At 45.3% G+C, this 22,936-nt stretch overlaps 2 protein-coding genes across 4 annotated transcripts in view; one reads left to right on the forward strand and one right to left on the reverse strand.

Annotated features, from left to right (window-relative positions):
- LRBA (LPS responsive beige-like anchor protein) overlaps positions 1-22,936 on the reverse strand; it is a 417,388-nt gene that overhangs the window by 171,385 nt on the left and 223,067 nt on the right. For all 3 annotated transcript variants that reach the window (XM_080368631.1, XM_080368630.1, XM_080368629.1), the window contains 2 exons: positions 17,732-17,878; positions 14,967-15,103 (listed from right to left, as the gene is read on the reverse strand). In XM_080368631.1, the coding sequence (XP_080224757.1) occupies positions 14,967-15,103; positions 17,732-17,878 (284 nt within the window). The remainder of the gene's footprint in view (positions 1-14,966; positions 15,104-17,731; positions 17,879-22,936) is intronic.
- Positions 7,714-14,960, forward strand: MAB21L2 (mab-21 like 2). Its single transcript, XM_080368617.1, has 2 exons — positions 7,714-11,428; positions 13,440-14,960. The coding sequence occupies exon 1, from the start codon at positions 10,054-10,056 to the stop codon at positions 11,131-11,133; it is 1,080 nt and encodes a 359-aa protein (XP_080224743.1). The 5' UTR covers positions 7,714-10,053; the 3' UTR covers positions 11,134-11,428; positions 13,440-14,960.

Below are 22,936 nucleotides of genomic sequence, written 5' to 3' on the forward strand. Positions count from 1 at the left end.
TATTTCAATTTGTGTAAAGATTTTTTTTAATTATAAGCACATGCTATTTTGTTAACATCTGTGCACAGCATAAAACGTGACTGAATTCCAGCTTCTGAAAAAATGCAGATAACTTACATCCCTCAAATAAAGTAACAACATTAGAAAACGTCAGGAGATTCAGATTAAGATATTTGAGTTCATTTAACTGATTTTCCATACAAGTATATCTAAAAAAAAAACCCAACCAGCACTTATTAAAATTTTTACGTTCTCCCAATATCTTTCAGAATTTAATTAAGTGTAAAGCTAAAATCTGGATCTACCTCTATTAAATTCAGAAACCACAGCTAGTAAAATCTAAGTAATAAAAACTTTATTCAGCTTCCTAATGTATCAGTACTCCACTACTGACCCAAAGCAGCATTGGTAGTCGGAACAGAAACTGTATTGCTAGCACTTTGGATTTATAAGAAAGCTTCAATATCTTTAAATAGCCTCCATATATGAAATTTAAGAAGAGGAAACTAGGAATTAAAAGCGGATTTTGAATGGCAGCCTGTGATTGTTGTACTGCTATGGCAGTATAACCTTGATTAAATGCAGAGCAATACTAAAGTAAAAACAAAACCCTGCCATGGTAACCTAAATTAACTACTGAACCAGACCATGTTTATACAGAAAGCTGGCGTTTTAAGCCATTCTACTTACTCCTGCGAAAAACTTTGACTTTCTAGAGGGCATAAAATAAAATCTAAGCTTCCCCGGCCGCACATCTACCATTGTTTTTGTTCTCTACGTTCTCCTCGGCTCTTTGCCTGACAAGCCAGGAACGTAGATGTCGAGATCCTTGCTCCGCATCCACGTCAAGTTCAAGTACAGAAGTTTAGCTCTTTGACTCCCACCCCCACCTCCAAGTCACTTGTCAGTAAAAGGTTGGGCGATTTATTGACCACTGCTGGATGCATACTGTCAGTGCTGAAGGAAATATGAGAGGGGGCTGTCGCTACTGTTCTGGAGCTCATTGATAATGACATACCTGCCTCTGTCACCCATTACCCATACTACAAACTACTTAGACCTAACTGAAAAATCAATAGCCTACTTGCACTGGTTCCTGTGGCTGCCTCCTTTGATTGTCAGCTCCTGTCTAGGGTCAGCACTTACATGAAAGGGGCTGTGACTGCCTGATGCTTTCAGGACAACCTAACGATATGAAACTAGCCAACAGAACAGTAAATTCTGTCCCCCTGCCCTCCTCATCAATTAGGCTTTGACTAGGCTTGCCTGTAGAAACCTGACCTTTTAAGTTTAGGTGAATATGGAACTAGCTGAACACGCCATTGCCCTCAGCACTGAGCCAGGAAATCCACTGACAGGTTAAACAAAACAGAAGGTTGTAACTGTCATAATTTGCATTGCACTTTCACGCCAACAAGGGTGTTATCAGTGGGGGCAAGCCCTGGAACACACAACGCAAGCACCCTAAGTCACTCTCCTCATAAATTTTCAAGTGAAGGGAGATAAAACATAATTCACAAATGACCGCACATTTCAAGTCCCACTTTCTTTCAAGTTCGCACTCTGGAAACCCACGATGTACGTATAAACAATTTCCCTTCATAGGTGCGCTGGCACTGGGACGCCAGTTAGAATGAACTTCCAAGATAGATGACAAATGGGGAAAAGCTACCTGCCTATGTCTCTTAAGGACTCTCCTATTAGGCTTATTTACCACTGTATATTTATATGCATGAATACTAATCATTAATGGATTATATACCCACACACCTGTATTTCGGTGCAGCAGGTATGCATCAATAATTTAAAAATCCCCAGAGAGCCACGGCTGGCACTTCTGAGTAGTATTCACTCATACATGCTATATCTTGGAAGCCCATTAGCAACATCTGAATATCCCTGTGACTACAGCCAAATGATACATGCTGCATTTTAATACATCTGCCCTCCTCCAAAGAATATTAACAACCATGAAGCAAAGAACTAAAGCAAGAAATCTCAGATCTAAAGTGAAGGCGGAACTATATCCTGAGTTGAATGAAATAGCTTTAGTAACTATATATAATTTAAAAAAAAAAAAAAAACCAAAAAAACCCACACAACAACTTAATAGCTGAATGCCTTGCTCGTCCTTTCCTCCAAAATAAATAAATAAATAAAAGATTAAATGAAAATATTTTAGAATTCTCTGATCAGTACTGCTTTCTTATATACCCATTTTCAAGCAATGATGGGTTTAGGTCCTTTCATGCTCCTGTTCCCATAGGCTTACCATTCTGTATATTAGGAAACAGAGACATGTGTGATCAAAACAATTTATACTATTTGAATACTCCAGCTTCTTCATACAGCTTCCTACAGCTGAATCTTTTTAACTCCTGCACCCTTAATATCCTTCTCACAGAAGAGCATGCAGTGCCAGATATAAGAATGAGCTCTTACGTAAATAAGTGATAGGAAAACTGCTGCAGTTTGGTATTCAAAGTTTAAGATTGGGTTCCAAACCCCTAGATACCCTTGTAAGCTTTTCTTCTGAATGCTGCCTCAATACATGCCAGTCACTGCCTTTAGCTTATTTCAAATGCACTTTTAGAAATGGGTATTGAGAAAGGAAAACAGCTGAATTACAAAAAGACAACAACTTCTTTCATTCAGAAAATATGTTACACTGCAATAATATTTGTTACACTGTAACACTCAGTTGTTCTAAATATACATAAACCAGCGCAAATGCTGAGGAAAACTCCTTGAAAACAAAAGCACAGAACTGCGTTAAAGCGCTTTTAAATACAGAGAACAGCAGTTTGAATTAATATTGTACTCCGAACAAACTAGAGAGCAAACACTAGGTAAAAATGGTAGACTTAATTAAGTCTGGACGGACCCCTTTACAGACCTAATGCAATGATTAACTATGCATCTGGTAGCATGTCAAGTCCTTTTTGTGTGCCTATCTGATAGCAAAGTGAAAGGGCATGGACAGTGTCCAGTCCCAGCAAGCAAATCATTTGGAAGCAGTCATAGCCATAGATCAAAGATTTTTCACTCTATCCGAAGTCTATTTAAACCCACCAACCCAGCCCCTTGCTGCAGACAAAACCAGTTAGAAAATAAGAAAGACTCCTCGAGATCCAAAGATAATAAAGGAAGATAGAAGCAGAAAACGAAGAAAAGAAACAGACTGGCAGAACCTTAATTTCCATAGGCCAAGACAGCTGTTTTACATCCTAGTTTTATTTCAGATGCTTAAAGAAAAGGAACAATTTCCATCCCTTAGATCACCAAATATTATTTCAATTAAACTATGCAGATGGCTCCTATACATTGTTTGAGCCAATACAGTTTCCCCTTCCCAGCTACAGGAGATGGTACCTTGAACTATTCTGCACACAGGTTTTACCTAATTCATAAGAAAAATAAAGAGAGCAGCATATTATCATGAAGAAGTTATTTTGAAATAAGATACGCACAGCAAGATATAAAATAGGAATAGCTATGATTTGATTCTCTCATTAGAAGTAGCAACAAAACCCCTGCAATGATTTTATAACTAGTAATACACTACTTTTATGTCAACATAGTACTTTCAAAGGATAAAAATTTAATACTATGAAGTACAATATGCAAAAAAGTAGAGGGCTCTAACCGTGCATTTAAACTGCATTACATTTGAACAAGGGGACAATTAGAAGACTGCTCAAACAGGAAATTTCTTTTTTTTTTTTTTTTTAATTAACTAAAAATTGCATGCCTTTTCTACCAGATCCAAAGTCAAAACAAAATTATCTTCAAATACAGAGAGGAGAGAGAAAGACAGCGCGCAACTCGATATATTCCACGCTGGTCACACCAGTGCTATTGAGAAGATTGAGCTCCCTCTGTTCCCTGCTCCCACAACACCCTTTCCCTTTATAAATTACACTCATAGAAACTCACTGAAAGGTTGTAACCTGTACAGCAGTTGGTGAGGAGCACAGGATTTCACATTGCTATATGTAGCATTTGAGTAAGTACTTTTTAAAATGTAAGCATATAAATGAGAAGCTTTCACTTCCAGAGCTAGAAACTGGCATTTTTAAGAGTACAGTTTTAGAGAATTCTAGGTTAACTTACAAATATACTTCATCTTGGCTAGCTGAATGAAGTTTTTGATCTTGAAAATAATCATCTAACCAACAGAAAGATGCAGGCCGTTGTTTGTTGGCATGATTATTTATGCATATGCACAGATATGTGAACATCTAAGACAATAAAGTTGTGACCAAACACTTGCAAACAGATAGATTTTTTTTTTAATTTCCAGAACTTAAACTTTGACTTTGTTTAGAATATGTTTATAATTTTCATATTTTTAAAAGAAGCACTGATTTAGCCTTACAGCATTTTTAAGCACCAGACATTATCTCTGTAGCCCACCTCACGTTTTTCTCAAGCAAATAAGTGTTATTGTATTCAACTAGAGGTCAAGTTGACAAAATCCTGGCATGTTGCATGCTCTCATACTTCTAAACATAGATGTCATCAATATAATTAATAAATAAATGTAAAAAAAGACACATTATTTTGATTATTTCTACTGGATAAAACAGAACACACCCACCACAACTGCACCCAAAGAAAACAAAAGGCCTACAAGAAGAAAATGCTACAGAAGGACTAGAAATTTTCTTTTGTAGTGCATGTGTCTGATTTTCCCTGATTGCAAACTTATGGAAGGCAATTTAAAAAACAGTACCTAGCATTCAAAGCAATCTAACAGCTAAAAGAAGTCACCATTAGTCATCACGAGAAAAGAGATGGCGCTACCTTTATGAAAAGATTCAAAGCATTAGATGAAAGCCTTCAGCTGCAGGTTGCTCATGGTAAAACACCAGATTATGAACACATTCACATTTTAAGACTGAATAGAAAAGCAAAAATAAGGTACTTCAAGGAGTAGTTGGAACCCTCTTCTTCCCCACTGCAGAAAAAAAAGCTAAGGGAGACTTAGAAAAAAGTAGAATTTACCATACAATTCAATCTTCATGGGGGAAAAGTATAAGGTTTATGCAACACTAAACTGATGAGATGCATTAATGATATGTAGAAACTAAACAATCTTTTCTTCCCCCAGTGTGCACTATCAACTAACTTCATAAACACAGTCCTTAGAACAGACTGACAGACGGTAAAACCAAGCCCTGACTTTCAAGAAAAGGTACATGCTGCGTACTATTGAATGTAAACCAAATTTTGTTTTTCAAACCCACAACAGCATTTACTGTAATTATTAACCCAGTTTCACTGTGGAGAAATGCAACATGCATTACTGAATCATTTCTTTTCAAATCCATACATTCCCTGCAGCAGTTCAAGCTCCATCAGCAGTGCAGGAATGTATGAAAATGACAGGCAAAGGGCACTAGCTCTTTTCCCATACTGTTCTTCTATAAATGGAAGCAGAGTCCTACAAAGCACTTCAAACATTCTCAGCTTTAAGACTGATCTCCAGGAAAAAAAAAATATTACAATGTTATGTTCCACAAGGAAATTAATTATTCCATTTTCCACAAAAACTGTTCCCCTTAAATGCAAGCATAGAGAGGAAACCAACTACAAGAAAATAATGGGACGCTAGCTGGGTCTCGTCTACCAAGCTGCCATGAACAAAGCGTATACATAAACATACATATTTCATATGCTATTCATGAAAATACTTCTTATCCCTTTGGGAAGTACCTGTTCTTGCCTTCACTTTTCCCTCTCCTCTCAGCAAGGGGAGAGAGAGAAAAAAGGCAGATTTTGGCAGAAATCCTTTAATAGCCTCAAGTCAATTTGATCAAACTTTTGACTTGCTTTAAAAATTATATCTTGTATCAGCAGCATATTACAGAAACTTTAAAACACACCGTTCAGAAGGGAAAAAAAAAAAGCTCTGAAATATGTAACATATGCCGCTTTGATAAGCTGGTTAGGCAAGCATAACACAGTAAGGAACTTGTGTGTTTCTTGCTAAAACTCTGAGTTGTTTCCCAGTTTTCTCCTGTTATTGTCTTTAAGGGTTCAAGACAAACATAGCATTCTCTTTTTCATAAATAAAATGGGGGGGGGGGGGAAGTCTTTACACATTTCATAGCAGCCCTTCGCTGTTACTTTGCCACCCTTAGAGTGTAGAAAATACCGCTGCACATACCATGTACTCACAACACGCCTGCACTTACACCAGCCCCAGCTCCCCGCGGTACCGAGAGGGAGGGGGCAGGAGGAGCCAAGGCAAGAGCAAACACTCCAGCACACCCAGTCCCCTTCCCAGTATCTTTTTACAGAAGCCCTCGCTAACAAAACACTATTGCTCCAGGCAGCGGCATGCTGATGTTGGCACTGCTTAAACCAAACAAACACGATGTTTAACAGTCAAATAAAATGTCCCGCAGCCTCCCTAATGAATTTGTCAAGGACCATCAGATCACCCCCGCCCCTGCCTCATTAACTCAAGTATGATGAGACGGATTATAACGAGAGAATACAGATCAATCGGTCTGAAGACTTCAAGTGGCTTTTAGCCCTGAGAGTTTCGCTCTCTGCGGCACACACACACACGCACGGTCTTTTTAATGGAATACAGTATCTCCTGCTGCTGGAGGGGCTGCCGCTTCGTTTTATACACCATCGAGGAGCTGCTGATGGACTTCTACACTAACATACATAAAAGCAGAGGTGACAAGGGCTCTTCAATTATAGCCTCCTCGGATCCGGTTCCCCCTTCAATTATTCATCCCGGCGAGAGCAAATTCCGCCACAGATGAAGCTGGTCTTAATGCAGTGCGGCCACAAACGCCCAGACACAGGAGAGAGGGTTTCACGTGCATTATTTGCTGGAAGTGTTTAAGTTTATTGCTCAAATGATGTTTCTAATTAGCAGTGGGGCAATAAATTAAAGTCGGCTTTTGTTTAGCTGATTTATTATTTACTAGAGCTTCAATCTCAGACAGGAAAATTGGTAATGAATTGTTTTAAATCTGAACACTGTGTAACTGTTTCATCATTAGTCACCTTACCGGGGGTGCGTGGGGGTGGGAGGGGAATCGTACCCTCCTTCTGCTTGTACCCTAAAAACACCAAAGCGCGTCCGTCCCCCCCTTGCCCGGGCCGCCTGACGGCTCCAGCACCCCCCCGCGCCCCGGCAAGCCCCCGACCGCCCGCTCCCTGCCGGGGGCGAAGCCCCGCCGCTGCCCGCAGGGTCGGTGCGCAGATCCCCTCGCCCGCGCGGGGAGAAGCGCCAGCCCGCTGCCAGCACGGCCGATCCGCTCCGGGCGCTCCGGCGGGGCCTATGAGACGGACCCCCAGCCCGAACGAACTCTCTCGCCCGCCGGAGAGCGTCCAGGGGCGAGGCGCAGGACCCCCGCCGCCCCGCCCGGCCAGCCGAGCCCCGAAGGGACGCTCCGCCGACGATGCCCGCCCGGTGCTGCCCGGGTAGCACCGAAGGGGGCTCTGACCGGCTGACGAGGGTGCGGCCCCGGGGAGGGGGCAGGTCCGCAGGCACTTACCGGCGGCCCGGGGCGAGGAGCCCCGCTCCAGACTGCGCATCCCCGGGACGGCCGAAGACCGTGCAAGCCGCGGCGCTGGCGCCGTTGCGAGCCCGCGGCTCTGCCCCGGCCGCAGCCTGCCCCTTTTCCCCCTCACCCCCGCGGCTGCTCTCCTCGGAGCCTTCCCCGGGCTCCTCTCCCTCCCGACGGGGTCGGGCACTGCGGGGACACCTGACAGCGCCACCCGCCCGGGCCCCACCGAACAGCGGGCACCGCGGCCGGCGCGACAGCCCCCAGCCTGCCCACGGGCCCCGCGGCAGCAGGGGGACCAGGAGCCGGCCCTCCCCTCCGGGAGCGCGGAGCCCCGACGGGCGCCGGGCGCGCCCGTACTTACTTCTTCCAGCGCGCAGCGGTACGGCCGGCACAAGACATGTTTCCAATTTAAACGCACACGGAAAACAGACGGCGATATTTTCTTTATTAAAATCAGCCAGCTGCAGCGAAAGGAGGAAAGAACAAGAACGCAAGCCCAACCGCTGCGAGCTGGTGGAACCCAGGCTCCGCAAGGAGGAGCGCATCGCGTGTGAACGGCCCCGGCCGGGCTCCGCTGGCGGCCGCCGGGGCCGCCCCCGGGCCGCAGGGACCCGCAGCGACCCGCAAGGACCAGGGGGAGGGCGCGGCACCCTCGGAAACACCCACCCTTGGCCCCAGCAAAGACGAGAGGGCAATTGCCTTCCCGCAAGCCTGAGTCTCCGCAGGAGAAACACTTGTTGTTTTGCGGCAGGTACCACCGGGGGCGGGGGGGGGGGGGGGTGTCACAGCAGTTCCCGAACAGAACGTAACTACGGTTTTAGGTCCAAATCATTCAATACTCTTATTAATAGAAACTTGCATAAAACGCCGTTTCCTTTCGAATAACTCAATCCAGCGCTTTAGGAGGGTGAACGGAACTTTATGGCACAAGATTTATCTGAATTAACGTGACTACGGCATTGACTGAGGGCAGTAAAACAAGGTGTGCAATCCTGCGCCGGTGACGGTCGCACTTTCACCGCTGCAGCCCCGCATCAGCGAGAGGAGATTTACGCCTGCGGTGAAGCACGGGCACGCCTCTCCCCCCGTCCTTCCCCTCGCACACCAGCGCTGCCGCCGGCTCTCCTCGCAGCAAGCGGCGGCAGCGGCGAGTTCCCTTCCCCCGGCCGCCACGGCCAAGTTGCAGCTTTTTCCGCACCCCAACGCCGCTCGCAGCCCCGCGCAGCCCCCCGCCCTCCCCTCCCGGCCCGGCTTTAAGGCAGGCCCGCCACAGCGCGGAGCGGACGATACGCTCCTGCCCCGCCGCGGAGGAGGCCGGCGTGAGCGCGCGGGCGCGTGTGCGCGCCCCCGCGCCGGCCGTGCCCGCCGCCCGCCGCGATTGGCCGCGCCGCTGACAGCTCGGCGGCGATTGTAGGAGGCGGGGCCCCGCCCCCCGGCCGGGCCCCGGCCCCATTCATAAACTACAGGGCCCGCCGGCACCGCCGGGGAGAGACAGGGGCGCACGGCAGCGGCGGCGGCGGCGAGAGGCGCGGAAAGCGAGAGCCTCGGCGCGCACTTCCAGGGGTGGGGAGGGGGAGGAGAAGCCATCCCGGGCACGGCAGCTACGCCCTCCTCCCGCTCAGGATAAAACACAGTCTTGTGCAAAGAAAAAAAAAAAAACCAAACCAAAACCAACCAACAACAACCTATAAGCTATATATATCTCAAAACAATCTATATAGAGCTGCAGGACAGGAATGAGAGATCACAGACCAAGTGCACACGTCTGCGCGTAAAGATAGAGAAAGCCACAGAGCCGGGTTCAGACAACGCCTCCAGCAGGAAAAGGGAAATCAACAACACCCCCTGACAGTCTGAGAGCGGCAGCCAAACTCATGCACATCTCTGGTGGTGCCACGGACTGAAAGAGAGAGAGAGAGAGAGGCAGACAGACAGACAGACACAGAGTTCACTCTTCCGCTCTGGGCATTGCTCGCATTCTTCTCCTCCTCTCGTATCGTGTGCGGTTTCAAACTTCGCCGCCGACCGGCTTTTCTGCAGGGACCTTCTGCGAGTCCTGGGGAAGTTTGTTCGGGGTGTGTTGGTGGTTTGCTGTTGTTTTGGGGTTTTTTTTCCCCATGAACTATTGAAACAGCATTTTCGCCGCTGCGCTGGGGGGTGGGCGCCTGAGCGCAGAGGCAGCGCAGACCTCCCTGCCCCCACCGCCACCCTAAACTTCGCGCTCCGGGAGCCCGCGGGAGCTGCCCGCCGCCCCGCCGCCAGCCCGCTCCGGCCCGCGGCTCGCACTGCTCCTCCCCGCCGGGGCAGCGCCGGGCTCCGCTCCTTTGTGCTCCGTCGTCCTCCCCGATTTTTTTTTAATTGCTCTCACTAGCGCGCCGCTGCCGCCTTCTTCCCGGAGGGGGTGGGGGTCTGCGATTTGGCTGGTGCCCTCCGCAAAGCTGCAGCCACCGCTAAAGCATTGGATCCCTCAACGTACTGCGAGAGCCCGGTGTACAGCCCGGACCTGTGCCCCAACATGATCGCCGCGCAGGCCAAGCTGGTCTACCAGCTCAACAAATACTACACGGAGCGCTGCCAGGCCCGCAAGGCGGCCATCGCCAAGACCATCCGGGAGGTGTGCAAGGTCGTGTCGGACGTGCTGAAGGAGGTGGAGGTGCAGGAGCCGCGCTTCATCAGCTCCCTCAGCGAGATCGACGCCCGCTACGAGGGGCTGGAAGTGATCTCGCCCACCGAGTTCGAGGTGGTGCTCTACCTCAACCAGATGGGCGTCTTCAACTTCGTGGACGACGGCTCCCTGCCGGGCTGCGCCGTGCTCAAGCTGAGCGACGGCCGCAAGCGCAGCATGTCCCTCTGGGTGGAGTTCATCACCGCCTCGGGCTACCTGTCCGCCCGCAAGATCCGCTCCCGCTTCCAGACGCTGGTGGCCCAGGCCGTGGACAAGTGCAGCTACCGGGACGTGGTGAAGATGATCGCGGACACCAGCGAGGTGAAGCTCCGCATCCGGGAGCGGTACGTGGTGCAGATCACGCCCGCCTTCAAGTGCACCGGGATCTGGCCGCGCAGCGCGGCGCAGTGGCCCATGCCCCACATACCCTGGCCCGGCCCCAACCGGGTGGCCGAGGTGAAGGCAGAGGGCTTCAACCTGCTCTCCAAGGAGTGCTACTCGCTGACGGGCAAGCAGAGCTCGGCCGAGAGCGACGCCTGGGTGCTGCAGTTCGGCGAGGCCGAGAACCGGCTGCTGATGGGCGGCTGCAGGAACAAGTGCCTCTCGGTGCTGAAGACGCTGCGCGACCGGCACCTGGAGCTGCCCGGGCAGCCCCTCAACAACTACCACATGAAGACGCTGCTGCTGTACGAGTGCGAGAAGCACCCGCGGGAGACCGACTGGGACGAGGCGTGCCTGGGCGACCGGCTGAACGGCATCCTCCTGCAGCTCATCTCCTGCCTGCAGTGCCGGCGCTGCCCCCACTACTTCCTGCCCAACCTAGACCTCTTTCAGGGCAAACCCCACTCGGCCCTGGAAAGCGCTGCCAAACAGACCTGGAGGCTAGCCAGAGAAATCCTCACCAATCCCAAAAGCCTCGACAAGCTATAGGGTTAACACCCCCGCGCACAAAGCTCGCCCTCCGCAAACAACAACAGCGCCTAAAAACTTTTTATTTAACGCAAACCGCGACGGAAAGAGGCGGCGAAAGAAACGCGCCCCCGCCACCCCCCACCCACCTGCAGCTCGGCCTTTAAAAACTTGCAGACGGTTTTCCCGGCGTAAACTCTCGCCGCCTTGCACGGAAGAAGGGAAGAGCCTCTCCTCCTGCCCTCCAATGTGAATTTTTAAAAAGTCACAGAAAGAAGCGATCGGACTTTTGCAACTTCAAAACGAAACCCGAAAGGTACATTTTTCCAATCCATGTATAGTCCTTTTCTTATGCTCTCTCTCGTTTGCCTGAATGTTGTCACCAAGTGAAAATTTATTTAACTATATGTACAAATCTCCCTTTAAAAAGTTTTACTGATGTTAAATGTATTTCGGTGCCAAGGTCAGATTATGTGCCCCACAACTGACTTGTTGCAAATAGTAATAAAAATATTACTTTAACTTTACGCTGACTTTTCGTGAATGGTTCTTAAATACAGGCAAGTCGATTCTGCATCTCGGGAGATTTTTTTAAAAGAAACAGAAACACGAGATGTACAGATAGTCTAAACGCGACACCTAGCCGAAGCCTTAGCTTGGCATATTCATTGACGCTTTCTAAATTACCCCCTAGATTCTGTAACAATAGCGCTTCTGAGGAAAAAAAATATCTTACAGATTCTGTATGTAGTTCAGCATGTGACAACATCCGCTAAATTTCTCTGACTTCAATTTTCCCCCCTCAGCCTTGGGAATATGCGGAGCATTGCTCGCCAGAATTCAGGCAGAATTAGAGCAATGCTGTTTCCTACCCTGCGGTCCTCAGCCTTATTTTTTTCCTTACAGTTTTCTTTCCTTCTTTCCCGGTAAATCGCGAGCGCTCGTGTTCTATTTTAAATAAAACCTTCGCTCTTTGCTTTCGCTTTCCAGAGCGAACGCGCTATCCATTTGACTTTGAGACGGAGGAAGTCTATAGATCTACCCTGAATAATTAATGCGCTTTAGAGCAACCGGGTCGATATTTTTTTTAAACAAACATTTGTTTTCCCCGCATTTTTAAGTACAGCATAAAATCGCACGGCAGCGTAGCCGGTGGAGCAGGGAAGCCAGCCGTCAGGAACCCCCCCGATCCCACAGGATCAGCCGGTGGCTCCCTGCGCGGATCCCGCCGATCTCCCTCCCCCAGAGCCAAGCTCTGCGCGATTCCTGGCATTTCGTGCTGTGGCCATTTCGCACTGAGTTTGCTCAGGAAGACTTAGAAAAAAAATATCTGCGGGATTTTTATTGGGAAGGCATTTCTAAGCTTGATAAAAACGTTAGCGTTATCTGCTGGAGCCGCCCGGGAGATTTCAAGGCGGCTCGGGGCATTTCGAGCAAGTTTTCGAGTCTTTTCGGGGCGGGGGTGCGGAGAAGGGGGGTTGGGGTGTAAAAATGTGAGTTCTTGCCCCCAGAGGACTACTTCCGTTTCTTTGCGGACGGATCCGGAAAGAAATAGCCATCCAAAATGTGGCTTGTCTTTAGGTTAAAAACGGAATTAGCCAGGGGGGAGCAGCCCGGGGGATGTGCCCCCGGGGAAGGCGCGGGGGTCACCCTGCCCGGCGGCAGCGGCAGCACCCGGGACACGGGGCTGTCCCCCAGCCCAGCCCAGCGTCACCGCCCGGCTGCCTCCACAAGTGTCTGCTGGAGTCACCGGAGCCTTTCCCCAGCGCTGCCTGGTCCCGGCTCGCCTGGCAGAACGGGCTCGTAGCCCGCGGGGCAACCCTTTGCCTTTGGAACCAGCCGGCCGCCGCACAAACCCTGACCTCACCGCCGCTGATGCTATCTCTGCCGCAGGTTCCTTCAGGAACTTGTCACAATGTTTTGTTTTCAGCAGTTTAGACAAATATACAAGGAATTTAAATTTATCAAACAGATGAAGCCTCATTAATTAAACAGGCCTGCTGAGTTACAGCGGATTAGGATTTTTTTTTTTTTTTTTCTCCAAGGGGCATTTTCTCCAGCAGCTTTAGTCCCCGCTGCCAAGGTACAGTAACTTAGGCAGAGGGTGGGGACGGGAAGCGTTCATGCTTGGAAGCAGGCTGCGTTGTAAGCTATTTTTGTTCTTTAAAATAAAAAAATATTCACATTTGATTTTTAGCTTCTGCTCCAAGACATTACAAAAGGTGCTCTTTTTTTCTTTCTTTTAAGACCTCCAGCTAAAGTAGCATTACAAGTAGGATGTACGAGGGGTAGCCTGTATTTCATGTAACCAACTCCTCCTCTTACAGGAACCCAAAGAAAATCTCCCAGATACAGAATTTAAGATACAGTCAAATAAAACCAGAATGCCTGCTCACAGTTAAGAAAACAACCACTAGCAAATACTTGAAACCAGGAGAAAAGAAAGCAAGCTGAGTATGTGCCGTATGCCAATGTCCCCATAAAACATGTAACAGGAATGGTAAGAAATAACTGTACTCAGACGCCCTATGTGCTAAACATGCAGAATAACGCAGATCTGTAAGACTTCACTCATGCTAACGCGATACAAAGCAGCACATTTTAGATGGAAAATGCAATCCAGTAACATATCCAACTGTCTTTACATTTTATATTTATATCCTTTTTAGCATTAGATATTTTTACAAAACTCTACGGAAGGAATAAGCATATCAAAATTTTAACAGCTATCTCATACTTGAAATAATCTCAGAAATATTGACAAAATACTTCAAGACCAAAAGAAAAGTCAAATCTCATTTATGGTATCACATAAAAATCACAGTTCTACTGAATTCCTTACATTAAATGCTAGTTCTAAGAATCCACGAGTGTTGTTTTTCAAGATATATTTCCTCCTTGATAGAATTTGATAACCCCAGCTTTCAGACCCCAATGATGCCATTTTTAATACAGACAAGAGCAATTTACTCAATAGGAACAAAGAACCGAACTGGTGCTTAACACACAAGGTATTCTCTACAGTCAAGCAGAAAACCACTACTTCTCCCAGAGACTTTTTTCTCCTTCACAAATAAATTATTACCTTCTTTAATATCAAGCAGATATTTAAAAAACCAAGAGCCATCACTGTGGTTAAAGTGGGATGCGAGAATATTTACCAGTTGTGTCATACTTTTGAAATGTCAGCATAGTACTGCAGAAAACATTCACGTGCAACCTTATTAAGCTAATTTACACAATATACTGCCTTTGAAGTAGGAATTTTACTGAAGGTTACTAATTTTAAACAAAAGACTACTAATCAAGTAACTCTGAGCAAATAAAGTTTGTGGAAATCAGAAAGTTGGTTCAGAAATGTATTTTATGAGGGCAATTATGTTTTCTCCTTAGGCACAATAAATAATAACAGGCCTTGTAAAATCCGTTACAGGATAATACAATACAGAAGCACTGAAAACTCTGGAGCGTAGGAAGTTTAGCGCTATGTTACACTGGCATTATATAAAAACTGCAAGGTAAACCGAAGCATTTGGGCTAAAAGCCTCGTTGAACTTTCCAGTATTCACACAGGCCTGTGATTCAAGACGTCTTTATTTAAGATGCCTCCCTGGAGCTTTATTCGCAGCAAGCTAATTAACATTCAAGTAGGGTCGAATTGTGGGAGGGGGAGAAAAAGGAGAAGGAAAGGAGGTGTCACCCTACTTGAAGTTCAGTAACATATATGGTCAGTCACAAACTTATTAAAGCAGGAACACTGTGGACCAAGAGAGGTAAAGGAAGTAGAATGAAGAATTAAAGGTCTTGGGTAATTTGTCATCATCTCTCACAGCTCAGGGTCAATGATCTCTTACCTTTGGGTCGATTTTCTTAAAACTGGGATCTTCTTCATCCACCTCAAAGTAGAGCTCAGAAAGAGTGATGGAAAGAGTGCCTTTCACTACCACTGAGGGTGCCACAAGCTGAGCCGGTGTGCTTAAGGCAACTGGACCTGCAAAAAAGTGAAAACACCAACAATATTCAAAACAGAAAAGAGGTGCAAGTGCAATTTGCTTTTCAAGTCTAAAAGATTAAAATAAATAAAGCAATGAACTTCACTCTCGCTTAAAAAGCAGCTCTTTTTATCCCAGAAAAGAACATATGTAACAGATTTGCAGTGTCTCTCGGCTGCTGAACACTGACGCATCTACAATTGCAAACTGATGCATACATTATGCGTGCCAGAGCTGGCTTCAGGCATGGCAGTATATAGTTTTTACTGAGATGCATTTTCTTTTCAAGAAAGTTCGAGAGTTGCATACCTTCTGTTATGTGCAATATAGAGAGCGCACACATCAACACTTGAAATTTTACTGTCAGATGTGTTCTTTAGGTACCGGACAGTTTCAATAGCCTTCCACAAAAAAGCAAACAGCAGTCGAGGCTCAAAGTTGTCTAACTGTAAAGTGTTCCCTCATGGATGCTAGAAATCTATTGTTACAGTTACACAATGTTATAGAGACTAAACTAAAATGTTTTAAAGATGCTTTTGATTCCACGTTAAATATTGTTCAAGGATTCCATGCAGCGTTAGTGTAGCCCAGGGACTGTGGGAGTAAACAGCTGGAGGGTTGGTTTCCAACTGAATGAATTTTTATTGGAATGATCACATCTCCACAGGGCTTATCACAGGGACAAATCAGACTACTACTGAAAACAATAGGTTCAGCATAGATGTGACAATGCAGAACCTATTATATAAACTAGCACATACAAAAAGAAAACAGGCTAGGTTTGTCATCCAGCTGATTAAGAGGTAAGGAAATGAAGTTACTTGGCTGCAGTGTTATCTGACTTCTGTAAAACAGTGCAAGATATGAAAGTGACATAGATAATTTTGTTTTAATAAAGCATCTATAAATGAGGTACACACGTTCAGGTAATCAACGTGAGAATAACTGACAAAAAAATTCAGATGAATTGTCATTTCCATCGATTGTTAGGAGGGTGATGGTCCTTAATCTCGCATCAATCTCAATGTGTGCCACTAGGACAAAAGAAGAGATGCTCTGCTGAGATCAGAGCAGCTTTGCCCTCTATTCCCAATGTACAAATACATTGTGTTTGCAGATGGGCATGAGATAGCTGCGGAACTGCCATGATTTCCCAAAGCTCACCCACACAAATGGATGAAATAAGCAGCTATGTGTTCTTTTGCTGTCTCCCTTTGCCCTCTGTACATTAGCATGTAATCCAGAGGAGAAATAACATTTTTTCAATCACTCGCAGACATTCAATTACAGGGCAAGCACACAGCTGCAGAAGCTGGGGCAGTCCAGGTCCCGTAGAAGACCCCTGACAATTTCCACTTCATTTCTAACCCACACCACTTTATTAGTGAGGATTACTTCTTAATCCTATCACCATTGTCAAGATTATATAATTAAACTCCCCTTTCACCTCTATTACAGTATGAATGTATTACTCAAACCAATGAACGAATAATGAAAGAGAAGGAAACACGGAGAACACTGTTGAGAAGGAAGCTTGTGATAGAAAGGGAAAAAAAGATTCACATACAGAAAATGCCATTGCGTTATTCTCTTGTTACTTTATTTTACTTCACTCTTCTTATGCAGGTTTTCTTTCTTTCATTATGCTGCATTTTTAACTTTGCTTAAAAAAAAAAAAATAGAGTGGGATGCAGTTCAGGGATAAGCAAGCTGCCAATAAATAGTCACTTCCAGTAATTTCGCTGAATTATCATATGTTTCAATGTAAGATTATACTACCAGCTTCCCAAGGAACCAGAATTATCCAGGAAATGATATTTTTCTCTGAAGCAAATGTACATGGGATACCAGTTAAGAAAGCAGAACAACACAGAGAAGTTTGTATTTTCCCTGTAAAAATTGCTCAAATAAGCATTCCTCAAATAACTCCCAGTCCCTGAACTGAGGAGCTTACTCTGGTTTTACATTTTGAACTGTACAGAAATGGACCCACTCCACTCAGGCTGCAACATCAGCAAAGGCTGCAAGTGACTGAGTAAAATTAAGTAAGTTCAAAGACCTGAAGTACTGTTTCTTCTTCAGAAAAAAAGAAGTGAAGTCTAAAAAGGCAATGGTCTGCAGAGAAGGGACTTCAATGGGGAAATGACAAGAGGTTTAAAGGAATTAATTCCAGTGAGTGTACAGATCCTTCAAACCCAAGTAAATACCCAATATGTACAATTTTACAGACTCAGGGGAAAACACATCAAGCTCTCCAAAGTCTTTAATTACAGTCAACTTGCCTAATTGTCCACTAGGTCTAACGGTTTGAGGAGTGGAACAGGGTAAAAAAAAAAAAAAAAAAGAAGCCCTTTTCAAGGTAGAGCTACTTTCTTTAAGGAAGGTTTCCTAGAATACGGACATCCGCTGCAGAAACAAGAAGGTTATAAAAGGCTTACAGAAAACTCACAACTCTCTTCAAATAAGCCCTCAGCATCTGAGGTGCACAGAAAATTATCTTAACAACCCAGCTATAGGAAGGAACAATTTATCAGTGTGCATCCCAAAACATGATTCAGTGCAGAGCAGGGGAGATCAGAACCTAAGTAGTAAAGAAGCTGGGGAGAAAATGAGATAGCTGAAGTTACCCGTTAAGTTCTCTGCTTCTCTTTCCTCCATGAATGACATGATATCGTCGTCACCTTCCAAGAGAATCTCACTTTCTGAGTTCTGATTTCCTAAAGCTTGACTCTTGATGGACTGCTTTCCTTTAACAAGAATGTCCTCACTGGGACCTGGAATGAAAGACACACACGTTGCTTTCTGTCGGGTCTCAGAGGCATCAGTGACAAAGGAGTGGTTGGGGGTTTTGTTGTGTTTTTTTTTTCAAAATGAAAGTTCAGGAGAAAAACTGTTTAGGGCTCGCTGTGGGAAGTACCTGCCTTAATCCTTTAATGTTAGGACACATCCAGTTTTAATCCTATTAAGCCTGCTCAAAATTATCCAGAGCTCTCTGCAGCGTTTCCCTCTGCTCCCAGAGTTATGACAGCAGGGGGGCAGGGCACGGCAGAGCCCCCTGCTCGGCAGTAGGTCCCCCTGCCCGCCGCGGTACCCGGGCACCGCAAGCCGAGGCCGGGGGCCGGCGCCGCGCCGGCAGCGAGCACGGCCCGGGAGAGGGGCCGGCGGCGGCACGGCACCGGGGGCAGCGCAACAGGCCGCTCGGCCCCGCAAACTCCCGGCAGCCGGAGAAACGGGGCAGGCGGGGAGGGGGGGTCGCCGCCCACGGGTAAGGCACTGCGGCCGGCCACGGCTCCGCGCCGCTCCGCTGCGGGGCGGCAGGGGGAGCGGCCCCCGGTGGGGGCGGGCCGGGCTCCGCGGCAGCGGGGAGGCGGCGGGGCGGCCTCCTTCCGTCCGTCCCGCAGCCCCGGGCAGCCCGGAACGGTGCGCGGGTGCCGTGCGGCAGCGCCGCCCGCCTCACCGGCTCGGGCGGGGAACGGCGGGGGGGGGCACAGACAGAGAAAAGCCTGCACCTGCTTCCGTGAGGCACCGCGGAGTGGTACCCGGGCCTTACGGGGACACCGCCAGGCTCACAGCTGAACTTTGGGAACGGAAGGGAAATAAACGGAAAGCTCGGCCAGCTCGGCCCAGCCGGTAGGCAGGCGGCGCAGCCTCGGGCCGTGCCCTCAGGGGCGGCTGTGCCGGGGGCACCGGCAGCGCCCCGCACCGCCCCGCGCTCCGCCTCGGCTCCATCTACATGACAAGCTCCGAGCAGCAGCCGGGGGGCAGAGGGAGAGAAAGAAGGGGGGGGGAATTAACCAAAAAAAAAAAAAGCGATCGCTCACGCAACTCTCTCTACACCTAAGTTACTGCTTGCTGTTGTAAAAGCCAAACCCCATCAGTCTATGTGTTATTGCCGGGTTTCAGCAGAAAATGAAAATACTGTTTCGTAAAAAAAAAAAAAAAAAAACACCAAACAAAAAAGATTGAGAACGCTCGTGGCACAACGGTGTTTGAAAAAAAAACTTTCACCAAACACATGAGGAGCAGCTAACTTCACCATGTTGCTTTCTCTGATTGCTGCCATACTGCAAGTTCCACTGGTTTACATTAAAAATATGTTAATCTGCAAACATTTACAGAAGGCAGCAATTCCCCAGTGGCAATATATAAAGTTTAAATTGTTTAAGTAAATATATGCACATAAATTGCAAATAATAAACTTTTCAGTTAAGTGAAAACTGAAAAAGAAACACAAACAAACAAAAAACCCCAAACCACCAAATACCCTGGTTTTGGTTTAGGCCCTAAGCTCACAAAAAAACCCCAAGCAACAAAAAAAAAACCCAGCACAAAACAAAAACACACAAACAATAAACACAAAGAAAAGGAACTATAACATGCCATAAAAAAAAAAAAGTAATTTATGCATGGATCCTTTCACCCTAACCAATAACTGCCACTTGTAAGTAAGCCTTTAAAAAATAAATTACTGTAAAGATTTTACTGCATTGTACAAACACAAATTTTACTTTCTTCTAAAATGTGCTCATGTAAATAGTGATAACTCTGACTCTGGAGCTGTTCAATGCAAGTTGAAAACCTTCTTGTCATGGAAAATATGCAGCTGATACTTAGAAAGGTTTTCCTGTAATTAACTCCCCCTTGAGGATTTTAAGTTAGCAGCAGTAAAATTACCAACAGTATACTAATATACACCACATGCACCGTTAGTCAGTGGTCTACCAGCATTCTCTCGAAGATCAAAAAAAGTAAAACAGAACACAACCATTCCAGGGATAAAGTCAAAGATTATAATTTTTAATTTTTTTTTTAATGCAGGCAAACTGTATTTGTTGTTTCAAAAACCCCATCTACATTGTACATACCTGCCATTTTCGCTTCTTCTACTACAATCTGTTTTATACTGAAAAAGGCTATTTCAAACATAGCTTTTTACCTATTCTCATGTAAGACTGAGCTGAGAGCCAAGATCAAAGCTTAATACTATTATACTTAGCACAGCTTGTCCAAAATACTAGTGTGTCCTTCAGCCTTTCTTCTCATCTACCATTAAGAAAAAATAAAATCAGTATGGCAACTTCCCAGCCACAGATGACTGGATAACAGAAATACACATCTCCCACCTCATCTTTGTCAGTTATTCAGATTTTATTTCTTTCCCCAACTAATGATATTATACTGATTCAAAAATATACATCTTATGTAACTGCCTTTTTCCAAAAAAGATTTTAGACCATCTTTGTAAATTTTTGTCATCTCTTTGCATATGTTGTTAGTTAGCCACATTTCCTGACATGCATGAAACGTGTATACACGCAGGCACAGGAAGATGCAGAGCCTGTCTACACATCTGCGGAGACCAGCTACTGGAAGGCAGTAAGGCATCACACTCCAAACCAGAATCTGCTTTTCTATACTGACCTGAATAAAGCACTACACCTGCAACTAACACACACACAATCCCACCAGTATCTGTATAGAACTGACTATATTCCACATGGATTCACCTATTTTCTGTAGAGAAATGCACTTATGTGGGTTGGCCACAATCTAGTTCTTTTTCTATATTTACTGATTAGAGATACATATGACAGAGCATGCCAGCACGTGACCTACTCAGTTCCCATGCATGCACAGGGGTATATTACACTGGATTTCATATTTCAGGTCCCAAACCTTGCCCTGTCATCTGCTAACTGAAACCACTCGCTGCCAGGTCTGCCTGTTCTTGGCGTGACTGGAAATTCTGCCTCCAACGCCGCAGATCTAAGCATACATTCACATCCACCTTTTCAAGATCCAGACCTTAAGGCATGGCCTATGCGTTGCACAGGCCGTAACATTACCATAATTCATTAGTGTAATTCCATGCAATCCTTCCCAAACTGCTCTGTAAGACCATTTCTTCAAGTAGCTTTTTGCAAACAGATCTCTGCATTTGCACCATCTTATTTATTCCAGTTAAATCTCTGGAACACCTGGGTGTAAAAGTAATAGTTTAGCTTGCGTTGCTGAACAAGCTTAAGGCATTCAAAGAATGACATATTACTTCAAATTGTTTGTCTATAACTTAACCTGACCTGTGAGATAAAATTTTTCAAAGTTAATTGAAAATAAAGTATCAGAAAGCACGACACAGAAGATTATTTATTTTATGTCTGGTAAAATGTATCAGGAAAAGCAATTCAGGGAAAAGATGCATTAAGAGCCCCTTACAATCTACTTTTTAAAAAAGGGCTCCCAGAAGCCTCCCTCTAGTCTTCCTATTTGTTGAAGAAGATAAGGGATAAAATGACCACTTTCACATCAGATTTTTCAAACATCATTTTTAACACCCACTACTTTTGCATCCCTTGAGTTGAGGCAAAGAGAACTGACCAGTTGATTGCAATACTGTAGGTGATCAGCTGCTAGTCCTTTGCAGTCACAAAGCTCTGCACTCCACCTGGAAACACTACAGGCTTTTAATCCCCCTCTCCCCTAGTTTTTAACAAATGTCAATACAAAACAACAAATCACTTGTTAAAAAGCTTGATAAGGTATCTTCTAGCAGCTAAAGATTCTCTCACAAAACATTCTATTTGGGGGTCAATCTAAAACCACCAACAGGATTTAAGTACTCATTTTTTGCACTTTCACACCTATACAGGTATTTTGCTTTCAATTCTAATCAATGAATGAAAGGGAGATCAGAGAGGAGTTAACTGTTTCCTTCCCAGACTGCTACCACACCACCTTCACCTCTCTTTCCTTCCCCCACAATACACTAGTAGACTGACTTTTATAAATAGCTATTTTGGAAGGATTTCCCCCTCCCCTTTTGAAAAATTACCTAAAGCCTTTTTTTCCCAAGCAAGATAATGTGAACTTGGGAATGGCAATTAAATTGTCAGAATTAAAAAATTTGTTTTTAACTAGAAGGTAGCCAGAAGTATAGTCATGGGGCTGGTATTGATTGTCTGAACAGAGAACATTAGTCTTCAGGTATTTATTCTGCCACCTCTGCACCAGAGGTTCTCCTTCAAATCAAATCAATCCCTGGAAAAGATTGGTTCTGGTTACTAAGACACATAACTAGGCTGCAACAGAGCTGATAGCTGTTGTTGTTCTCTCTAGGTTTTACTGAACAATATCTAGGCTTCCAGTTGCTTCTGAATAATTTTCATAGTTGCAAACTGTGATATTTCCTGGACTGTGAGCTCTCTGGGGTGAGGAGAATATTTGAGGTTTTATTTGAAAGACACCAAGCAGCTGATAATGTTTGTCTACTAATGAAAAGTGTGTTAAAATCTGTGCTTTCAAGCATGGTTACTGCACTAGTTATTTATGCATTATTTTCCCCATTCTTCCCTTTTGGCAAAACCTCTCATGCCCAGTTTCAGGGTTTGGTTTGTTTTGAGAAAAGCTTGAATAGGCAGCACATATCTTTTTATTCATTATTTTTAAATTATTTTGCTTCAACGACATGTTAAATTAATTGAAATAGAATAACTAATGATAAATTATTGATAAGAGATCATAAAATACCAGGGCAAATATTCTGCAAATTCTAAGGATATCTGCACCATGAAAACAAGGCCTGAAAGTCTGACTCCAAAAACTCTGAAAATAATTGGCTTTTCTGACCTGACACGGACTAATATTAAAAGTTTATAAACATAATTCAGAAAGAAATAGATCAAGTGACCACTCCAGTTGACCCTTCTGATAACTGCACCTTCTGAGACCTAAAAAATCCCTTGAAACCAAAACAAGAACAACAAAAAAACCCTAAACTAAAACACCACACTGAAAAACCCAATCTCAAAAGAAAACTACAACACTACTCTAAC

This window comes from Falco punctatus (genome assembly GCF_963210335.1).
Source record: "Falco punctatus genome assembly, chromosome: 1".
Taxonomy (NCBI): Eukaryota; Metazoa; Chordata; class Aves; order Falconiformes; family Falconidae; genus Falco; species Falco punctatus.

Bases quoted from the DNA above. Each gene is read 5' to 3' on its own strand.
- MAB21L2 (XM_080368617.1), top strand. From the start codon at position 10,054: ATGATCGCCGCGCAGGCCAAGCTGGTCTACCAGCTCAACAAATACTAC.